At 36.8% G+C, this 10936-nt stretch overlaps 4 protein-coding genes across 4 annotated transcripts; 2 read left to right on the forward strand and 2 right to left on the reverse strand. All coding sequences in view use genetic code 12, as the record gives it.

The window, feature by feature from the left end:
- Positions 1–1330: 1330 nt before the first annotated feature.
- On the forward strand, positions 1331–3499 carry CORT_0A07170 (Psp1 protein; the record flags this gene model as incomplete). The annotated part of the gene is made up of 1 exon (XM_003866493.1): positions 1331–3499. The coding sequence occupies one exon, from the start codon at positions 1331–1333 to the stop codon at positions 3497–3499; it is 2169 nt and encodes a 722-aa protein (XP_003866541.1).
- Positions 3500–3855: 356 nt separating this feature from the next.
- On the forward strand, positions 3856–5628 carry CORT_0A07180 (hypothetical protein; the record flags this gene model as incomplete). Its single annotated transcript, XM_003866494.1, has 1 exon — positions 3856–5628. One exon carries the CDS (start codon positions 3856–3858, stop codon positions 5626–5628), a length of 1773 nt encoding a protein of 590 aa, XP_003866542.1.
- Positions 5629–5682: 54 nt separating this feature from the next.
- Positions 5683–6840, reverse strand: CORT_0A07190 (hypothetical protein; the record flags this gene model as incomplete). The annotated part of the gene is made up of 1 exon (XM_003866495.1): positions 5683–6840. The coding sequence occupies one exon, from the start codon at positions 6838–6840 to the stop codon at positions 5683–5685; it is 1158 nt and encodes a 385-aa protein (XP_003866543.1).
- Positions 6841–7501: 661 nt separating this feature from the next.
- CORT_0A07200 (hypothetical protein) lies at positions 7502–8770 on the reverse strand (the record flags this gene model as incomplete). The annotated part of the gene is made up of 1 exon (XM_003866496.1): positions 7502–8770. One exon carries the CDS (start codon positions 8768–8770, stop codon positions 7502–7504), a length of 1269 nt encoding a protein of 422 aa, XP_003866544.1.
- Positions 8771–10936: the final 2166 nt, after the last annotated feature.

Below are 10936 nucleotides of genomic sequence, written 5' to 3' on the forward strand. Positions count from 1 at the left end.
GATTATCTTTTGCATCCTTGAGTGATCCGTTGAGAATTGAGGGTGCTACAATTCAAGAACTCGCACCTTGTATCAGTCACTTTGAAACATGAAGCCTACCAAAATGTCAACCCACCACACCCACTTTCTAATAATCTTATTTTTGAATGAGTAAGTTGGGCTCTCACACTTTCAATGGGTATTAAGCTTTGACACAGCACCAGGTGCACGTGATACGGTACAGCGCATGTTTACTACAACTTTTCCTTGAGTTTCCTGTAAATCAAAGATGCTAGTAGGTGCTCCTGTTACTGTTAGTCTGTTTTGATTAAAGTTAGTTTATCAGAAGTATAAATGAGTGTACCGGTCAAGAGAAGACAAAGTTTGAGAGATTTTCTAGTCAGCGTTAGGATTGGTAATGTTTTGTAGCCTGCGTGAAATTGAAATAGATACGAATGAACAATTAAAAATTTAGTATGTTGTACATCTGCATATGCTCTTAGCTCAGATCAATGTACACTCTATAAATGCTAAATGAGTGAGTTGGCTTTGATCTTTTCATTTACACACAATTGATTAAAGAAAAATAAAAATCCGGGGAAGGAGAGAGTGTGTGTGGGGTGGGGAAGCAGAGTAAGGCGAGAGAGAGGCTGGAAATTGAAGCGGAGAACAAAGAAAGTGGCGGGGAAGAATTGCCAAAAATCAAAAACTTTAGTTTAAAGGGAAAGGTAGATAAAGGAATGTGATGTAAACAATGGCAAGGGTCTGCCTAGACAATCTGGACAACCAGTGTCTGACCCGAGTAGTACTCCACGGAAGGGATATGTTATTGCACGGCTAGGCGTTTTACAACTACAACTTCTTATTTTTTCACTACCAAAAAGATCACAAGATCTAGTGTGGGTTTTCCATACTTCTCCATAAACTTAAAATGAATATCAATCAGGGATAGGTTCTATGAAAGCGAAGGAAAGATCTTTTCTCTTATCATCTGTATATTCTCCTGTAGTATAATCCTTCATAAATGTTTCAACAATAAACAAAAAGTCATGCAAAAAATTCAGGGACTCTTCTATACACGCCACTCACTATACATAAACAAAACAATCCCTTTTTCAAATTACCAAACTCTACTCTAGTTCACTTGTATTCAATACATTTATTTATATGGTCGACTACTATTTGATATAATCATAAGCACCAAGGAACTTCTACGAAAGCAATAAATAACCAAGGGACGGAAAAACAACAACTACAGATAGACAGAAAAAAAAAAATTCAGTCTAGGAGTAACCAAACAGATACACACCATCAAAGTAAAGTAAACAAAACCATACAATACAGCAAAACGATGATGAATTTGCCGGATTTCTTGAATGAAGGTGATTCAATCAACAGAAAAAACTACGACGGTGGTTCCCATAATGGTAGTAGACATAATCTGATATTTGATAATGGCAATGGTTCCAATATCAATAAGAGTATTCCACCGACAGCACCTTCCAACAATGAAGACCCCCTACATCAATCCAATTTCAATGATATATTGTACAACAAGCTATCAAATTTGAATGATTATCCTGAAGTGGACTATTCAACGTATTATTACAATCACAACAATACGACAGCAACAAACCCAAATTTTAGAGATACATTTAATTTACCTGTTGAATTACAAGGGGGAGTGACCAACATTTCATCAAGAAGACCAAGCTATGCCGCAGAATCATATACTAGAAACAACTTTCTCCAACAGCAGCCGGCAACAACAACTATTCCGCAAACATCACAAGTTGGTTCTCAATCGTCCAGTTTTTTCAACAATAATAACAGTAACAGTAGCAATAGCAACAGAGGTTTGTCTTCATTTGCTATGATGAATAACTTTCAAGCCAAGAGCAACCAATTCAATAACGGCTTTGACCTTGTGGGTGCCTTTGGTGAGTTTAATATGAATTCGGGGTCTAAGTTTAGTGAATTTCAATCAAGAAGACCTAGTCAGTTGGTTGACTTTCCTTGGAGCTCTCCATTTGCACCAACTCAACAGTTTTTACCTCAACAACAGCAACAGAGCCAATCTTTTCAACAACCTGGTGGTGCGGGAGCTACAGCTGGGCGTAGCTCTTCCATTGATGCAACCAACGCACACACATTTGCTCCATTTTCAGATACCAATGGTGGCCCCACTTCAGTTTCGGTCCAGATGAACCAGCCCTCTCGAGGAACTAATTCTTCACAATTACAAACAAGGAATGTTGCGCAAACTGGGAAACAGCAGCAGCAAAGACATTCGTTCTATCCACCACAACAGCAGTCGCAACAGCAACAGCAACCGCAATTCGGCACGGCGCAACGTCAACCGGATCAAGGGTTTTTGTCGCAGCAAACCCAATTTGCTGGTGCTCCTCCTGGACAACCCATAAAATTGGAAAATGGGTTGCTTTTGAAGGATCAATATATAGTTGCGTCACCAGAGTTGAAAGAATTGTATTCTAAAACAAAGAGATATTATCAAGATGACAAAATCACTAATGAGGTTTTGACCAAAATGAATGGATTGTTAAGTGATCCGATCATTACTAAGTTAATCACATTTATTAAAAACTTGAACAACTTGACATTCAATCACAAGATTTTGTGTTTGGTGATTAATAAAAATGGGAAATTCGACTTATTATCGTATCCAAACAATTCAAATATTTTCTTACAAAAGGATGACTTAGTTATAGTTGATGGAGATAGAGGTAAAGACTTGGTAATGATTGTTGAACCCTTGGTTAATTTAAACTTTGCCGTTTTATTCAATTTTCTCAAGAAATTGGAGCATTTGAAAAGTTTAACTATTCATGAAGGATATGGAGGTAAAGCTCATGGAGGTACACATCCAACATCAATGAATGCTTCGGCAATCATCAATTCTCATCTGAATGAAGACAATGAGTTTATAATCACTTTACCTACAAAGCAAGTATTGCGTTTCGCCACTCCAAAGGAAGTTAACAAGATTAGTGGTAAATTCCTTGAAGAGAAAAAGGCATTCATCACCTGTTTCAACAAAATTAAAGAGTTGGGATTGGATTCTGATTTGACATTGATCAACGTTGAATATCAATGTGACTTCAAAAAGCTTATATTTTACTATTTTGCCGGGTTTAAGCGAATTGATTTTAGGGGTCTCATAAAGGAATTATTCAAAATTTATAAAACAAGAATTTGGTTATGTGCCGTTTTACCATTTAATCAACCAGAATTGTTCATCACTATGGATGAGGAGGAGAAAAAGACAACAGACAAATTAAAAAACAGCAGTGACTCCACTGACAAGCGTCAAGACCTATTACCAAAAGAGTATGAATTGAGTAATGAGCAGATTTTGAACTTTGCTATTACTGAATTTGATACCTTACCACCACCTAATTACTTTCATCTGATTAACTTATTGAATTTAATCAGGCATTTAACTAATGATATAAAGGGCCAATTTTATGGGTTTAATAATAATAACAATACAGGGAAATAGAAACAAACTAAGAAGAAGAATGAAAATATAGAGCTTTAGATGAAGAGACAATATGAAACAGTTTAATTTTTTTATGAACTAATGATATAAAAGTGTGTTAATTTGAAGTTGACAGGTTCAATTTTTTAAGAACTGGAGGAGTTTGATTTTTACAGAGGATATATTTTAAAAGAGCAAGATTTATATACTATAGTATAAAATTTATATACCATTAAATGTACACTTATAGACGTTACAAACACTAACTATGTGGTGTAGTGATTTTAATTTTGACTCTCGTGAAAACGCATGTTTTGCAATTGCGCATTAGAAAATCGATACACTGTTACTCTTACATCAACGACCCCACGCCTCCTATGTCTAAGCGGCCCATTCCGATTGATGATTTATTGAAAGATGACTTTGCAAAACCTACATATATACCGAAGTCCAAGCGGTCCAAGATAGCTGAACAACAGACACTGGAGATACCACAAGTCCAAGGAAAAGCACCAACTTCATCGTCATGGAGAAATACAGTAAAACCATCAAGGAAACTGCTAGAACCCCTGATATGGCAAAACTATCAGGCACCAAAGAAACCGGCTCGACGCAAATTCCAATTTGATTGGGATGAATCGGAAGATACGACAATTACGACATCACTGACATTTCGACGAATATTGCCCTCTTTTGATGATGAAGAGGAAGATCAAGAGCAACTAGATGCTGCAAATGATCCATTATTGAAAGATGAGTTGAGTGGACATTGGTCGACAAAACAGGTATCACAAATGACCGAACGAGATTGGAGGATATTCAACGAAGAATTCTCCATCACTTATCGTGGTGGCAAGAATGTTCCTCAAGCAATCCGCTATTGGCAAGAATGTGAATTGGGAAAACCAATTCAACAATGTATACAAGAACTAGGTTATATGACACCAACTCCGATTCAAAGAGCTAGTATCCCCATCAGCTTAGCTAAACGAGATGTAGTTGGTGTTGCAGAGACCGGTAGTGGTAAAACTCTTGCGTATTTGCTACCCATATTTCAATACTTGTCCCAAGTTGATTCCAATTTCATGCAGTATGAAAAAAGCAAGAATGAAGCATTGGCTTTAGTCTTGGCGCCAACTCGTGAATTGGTGTTACAAATCACAGTTCAAGCGGAGAAATTGTGTACACGATTAGGATACAATGTTGTTTCGATTATTGGTGGACATCAGTATCAAGATACGGTTGAAGAGATAGAAAATGGCGGTGGTAAAGGAGGAGTTGACATCATAGTTGCTACACCTGGTAGATTATTAGATTCAATTGATCGCAAAATCATTAACCTTCAAAAATGTTACTACTTAGTCATGGATGAAGCTGATCGAATGATTGATTTGGGATTTGAGAAAGATTTGCATAAGTTAATTGCCCATTTACCTAATCAGGATACTCTACAGCGGACAATTGATGGGAAAATTTTTCATTTGAATCAACGAATAAGTTCAATGTTTACTGCAACTATATCACCGCCAATTGAAAAATTGACCAAATCGTACTTGGTTGATCCTATTTATGTTACAATTGGCGGAGCAGGTGAAGCCTTAGATAATATCGATCAAAAATTTGAATATTTGCCATCTCTGAAATTGCAAACTGGACAATCTATGGAACGGATTAAATTGGAAAGCTTGCTTCGTTTGATTCAAACCCACAAACACAATAATCCCAATGGTCTTATTATCATATTTGCCAATTTCAAACTTGTTGTCGATACATTGTCTGAAGAATTAGAATCAAAACAACTTCCCAATGTAATCATTCACGGATCGAAATCACAAGAACAAAGAGAATTTGCTCTTGAACAGTTCAAACTGCATGATCCATCTATATTAGTAGCTACTGATGTTGCTGCCAGAGGTATTGACATACCTCAAGTGAGTCTTGTTATTAATTTTCAAATGCCCCACAAATTCGATGAGTATATCCATAGAATTGGAAGAACTGGTCGTGCTGGGCAGTTTGGTACAAGTATTTCATTTGTCGATGATGAAGATACGGGGATTTTCTCAGAATTGAAAAAGTTTTTAACAAAGGGGGGTAAGAAAGTACCTGATTGGTTGTATCGATATAATTCAACAACGATCAAAGAGTGAAGAGAATCCACTAGTTAAAAATATATAAGTGTAAAACATATTTTATATATCCCCTTATTTAATCTTGTAATTCAATTTTGCTGCAAATTGATTCACTAAATCCGGCATTTCCAAGAATCCTTGTCCAATAAATGCAACATCTATCATGCCCTCTTCAATATATTTGTTCAATTTAACCACATCCATATCTAAAGCACCACTACATCCAACAAGACACTGGTCATTGATATGTTTCTTCAAAACCGATGCCAATGGAATATGACCTGGTATATTTGGATTTGAATTTAATGAATAACGAGGTTTTGAGTTGGGGGTGATTTTACCAGAAGTAACATGTATTAAGGACACTTGACCTGTAGCAATGATTAAATCAGCAACAGCTAAAAATTCATCTAATGACTCATCTTTGAATAAGTTATCACAGGCTGATAATTTTATAAATATTGGAGGCTGTGCACCAATTTGATTGCGAACTTGATCAATTATATCCAACAAGAGTTTGCATCTGGATTCAATTGATTGACATCCGTATTCATCATGACGAAAATTAGTTGTTTTGCTCATAAATTGATGTAATAAATTCCCATTGCAGCAGGAAATCTCAACGGCGTCAACTTGACTAATCGTGACTGCTCGTTTTGCAGCTTGGGCAAAACTAGAAATCACATGATTGATGTCCGCCAATGTCATTTCTTTAGGGATTTTCAGTCGATTATCGTATGCAATTTCAGAAGGAGCAAGTATCTCAACATCAACATCAACATCATTTGAAGCTGCACTGCTTCCATTCAGATCACCACTGGTGCCTCCACCGATGGCTTTTCTTCCTCCATGTGACAACTGCACGCAACAAACACACCCATCTTTATGAATTTCATCCACAATCATCTTCAACTTTTCCGCTTGTTCATCATTCCAAATACCCAATTCCTTGTCATCCAATTTCCCCTTTGGATCAACACACATTCCCTCAATCATAATCAATCCTGGATGTTGGGCTGAAAATGACTTGTAACGAGATAAATGTAAATTAGCAATTTGGTTCCCGGGACCAGCAGCATAACTGCACATTGACGACACTGCTAATCGATTGAGTAAATGTAAATTATTCACATCAAGGGGGTAGAACAATGCTGGTGGTGGCAGACGTGCTGTGCTAGGTTCAAGTTTGGCATCAATTGAAGTATATGTGGCTGTACTGTTACTTGTCATTGTGGTATAGCTTTTGCTTATATTGTATAGTAGGAGTTTATTATTAAGTTTCTAAGTAGCGAATAGCTAATGGAGTCTGAAAAGTTTAGCAAAAGCTGATATCATCAACTTTAAATACCAATGGGGCGTTTAAATTATGTGCATAAAAGTGTGACAGCAAATAACATTGACAATACAAACATTATATGCGATTTATTCGGGGGCGGGGGCGGGAGACTCCGGGGTAGATGCGGCGGGGTTATTTGAAAGCAATGTGACAAGAAGTGCAAATGAGTCTATCTCTCCTTTATTGAAGAAGTATAATAATTATTTTAGTTTAGTGAAATAAAAAAAAGTGGTGTGTAAGATCATGCAAGATTAAACCCAATATAAAATGTACAATGTACAATGTATAAAACTAGTAGACATTTATCTATGGATATGGGGGTAATTTCTATAGGGCAAAATCCACCATGTGATTTGCAGAAACATAACGTTCATTGCAATGATGCCCCTTTTTAGCGCCAATTGCGTTGAATACACCAAGATCATGCCATGTACGTTTCAATTTAGCCACCTCATACACTTGGAAGGTTCTAGATCTACTCAAGACAATCATTCAATATAGCTCTTCCATATCCCTATATAACTAAATACACGGATATGCCCCCATATATGCATCCTAATCATCATCTTCATCACTCGAATAATTACCCAAAACACTAACCAAATTTGGTTCATGCCGGGTTGTTTTCATTTTTTTCCGTATTTCTGCCAAATCTTTAAGTGTTGATTGATTAACTAATCCGTGTCTCTCGAAAAAGTCTTGTCTTATTTCATCACTAGTGGCGCCTCCACTATGACTAATCTCTCCGGCAATACTGTGATTTCGGCTATTACCATTTTGAGCATGGCCATTTCCGTTGGTATCATAGCTATAGTTATGTGGATTATGATGATGATGACCGGTACCGTTTTGACTCAAACCCATGTTTCTGATTGGCATTTTACCACGATGTAGTTTCCCATTACCATTTGGTATGATTTCAGGCACATTATCCACTTCCTCTCCTTCGTCATCCAGTTCATCGTCATCTTCATCGTTTTCATTGTCAAGTTCCACCTCGACAACTTCAAGCGGTGATTTGTCAATAATTCGATCTTCACCCATCTTAACTCGTTTACACGCTTCATTACTCAACAATTCCTTTACTGTATCCATTGCTAATTGCTCCATTTTTCGTTTATTTTGTTTTTGTGCTTCAGGATTTCGATCTTGATGTGCCCATCGTACATGTAGTACTTCTTTACTCTTGCTGCTATTAGTTTCCGGATTAATCAAGCATTGTCTATTCATGGCTTCTTTAGCAAACTGGGCATCAAATTCGGTCTTCATGGTGACAAATGCACAATTTTTGTTGTATATGACCTTAACTTTCTCAATATCTCCAAACTCCTCAAAATTTTTGGTAACCAACTCTTCAATATTCGGCCTGATTTGAATTCCTCCTATATAAAGGGTCTTGTTTGTGTGATTGAAGGAACCCACGCCATCCATATCGTCATTGTACTCAGCGGTTTTATCTCTTCCAAAGCAATCTTTAGCTTGGCTGTAAAACTTTGATTTGCTCGGTAGGTTGTGGAGATATTTACAGTTAGATCCCAAATAACAACACCCTCTGCTGAAAAAAAGACATACTGGTGAAGCATCTCCTGCTCTTGTATATCCTTGATCTCGTTTTATGTTGACTCTGTATTTTGATCGCGTGAATGAATCAGTGGCTGATGAATCTATGCCACCTCCACCTGACCAGTTGAGGTACCACATGTTAAAGGTTGCGCCTCCAACCTGTTGTAGTTTTTCTTCATCTTGTAATGTATTTACATCTACTTGTATCCTTGCTGGCAGCGACATGGGGTCCGATGAAGTGATGGAACTAATCGATGACATCGTAAATGATTCTCAATCTTTTTTTCCCCAAGCCTTTTTCTATTATGCAGTTCAATGAATCACGACTTTCCTGTATGCAAATCACAGTATGCTTCACTTTGATAAAGCTATGGGATCTGTTGGTTTAGGCTAGATTTCGATGCGTGAGGTTGAACAAGTTGTTATACTGATATGTGCTCTTTAGTAGAAAAATATTTTAACTCTTTGTCTCCAATCAAAGCTTTGGGTCGTACAACGAAAGTACTTGTTTAGACACGCAACAACATTCAAAAGATAAGCCCGTGCTGTTTAGTGATAATGTGGATCACCCGTGTCCTCTTCTGATGCCAAGCTTTTACGATGTTGTAGCGGTGTTCGACTGAGTCAGAGATGACTCTTGAATAATGATTCACAGAAAATCTTTACTTAGAGTCCGATGTATTCCCCACTGACTCAGCAAATGAAGTAGATGTTTTAATGAATACTATTTCAAAGAGTCCCCTTTATAAGCACCTTTAGCCCCGCCTGGTTCTTGGTTTTCGAGTGACTAGTGGTAATAAATGATTCTATCCGATCTCCTGAACAAAGACAAGATACGGATGTGAACTATGAAAAAAAGTCGTTATAGATTCCGACAACAGGCTGTCTTCGACCTCTTAAGGAGAAATGGGTGAAACGAAAGTAGAGAACGGTTTTTAGAGAGCTCGATTGCTATTTATTTGAATTTACTGCTTCTGGTTTTGATCAAAAAAAAAAAATAACCACAAGCTGTAAGTTCCTTTTGTGTAACTAATCCTCGATGACACACAAAAATTAATAAAAAGAACATTTTACACCCCCAAAAAAGGTTTTGTAGTTTTACCAACTAGGAGGGGATAATAAGACACGAGAACACTCAAGTGGGTGAAGCTAAAGCAATAGGATTTATCCGAAGTTGTGGTTTGATGGGTTTTAATCAAATCCCTGGATAATTTTCAAGAGTTACATTGATAACTAAATCTTGAATCAACTCATATAGCGTACTTACAGGGTACAACCTGAACTCAAAACGCCTTGCAGACCCTTTCTTGAAAAGTGTCTTACAGTCTTCATGCTATTCAACCGAAGATTTATGATGACAGATGTACCTTTTACAGCCATGATAAGTTACATTTAACGTTTTGCACCCTAGACCAAATTGAGAAAAATATAATAAAACATTTTTTTATCGTTTTTGCATCCTGATTTTTTACTAATTGAAAACGCACTCTCCCACTGAAAGCAGGCATTGTAGATATACTACATAATCAATTGTGTAAATACTCCTATTGGCTGAAACCTACCGCCAACGAAACCCCAAAGTTGTGCCAAACTAAATTGTGAGCTCAACGTTTGTGTAACATATCTTTCCCCAGTACGAATGTGGCACTAAGGTTATCGAAGGCGGTAAAACAAGCTCTATAGTCTGAACACAAATGAAACTGTCTTTTTGAGTGGGTCGCGTAAGTTGTGAAAATGTCTCAAAGCGTAGGGTGTTATTAGTTAGCTTTTATTGATCACAGAGCTCAAAATTGGTAAAGTAGAATACACAAAACAAATAATGTACGTGCACTGATGTCAATTAATTAGCTTTGGTATCGACACGTCTTATATTAACACCCCCATTTGAAGCTTATCATAAAGGCTCAAAAGTAATACTTCAAACAAGTCTTTTTTTTTAAATGTTACATCAAGTAAATCCTTACGATTGATATTCTGAGTATTAATTTGGAACTTCTTGCTTTAGTAACAAAGGCTGTTGAGTTGGAAACATAATAAATTTTCGATTACCATAGAATTACATATTAGTTAAGTTACCGTACATAAACTAAATTTGCATAACACGGTTAAACTTGACAAAACATAAAGAGAGACATATTTATTATAATTATCAATTTTGTGTAATAAAAGATCGTGAACCGGGCGGAGTTCCGGCATTCGCATAGAGTAATTGTTTCTCAATTGCATACAACTCATTTATAGTAGTATTGCCAGATGTAATGACGTTTACAAGAAAAGCAAACATAAGTGCACCACTGTTTACACAGACGTAACAACGTGATGAAAGTTTGCGAGCCATTGTTTCGTCAGCAGCTTTAATGCGTTTATATTCTTAAATTGTAGCACCCTCAATTCTCAACGGATCACTCAAGGATGCAAAAGATAACC

Source organism: Candida orthopsilosis, assembly GCF_000315875.1.
Source record: "Candida orthopsilosis Co 90-125, chromosome 1 draft sequence".
NCBI lineage: Eukaryota > Fungi > Ascomycota > Pichiomycetes > Serinales > Debaryomycetaceae > Lodderomyces > Lodderomyces orthopsilosis.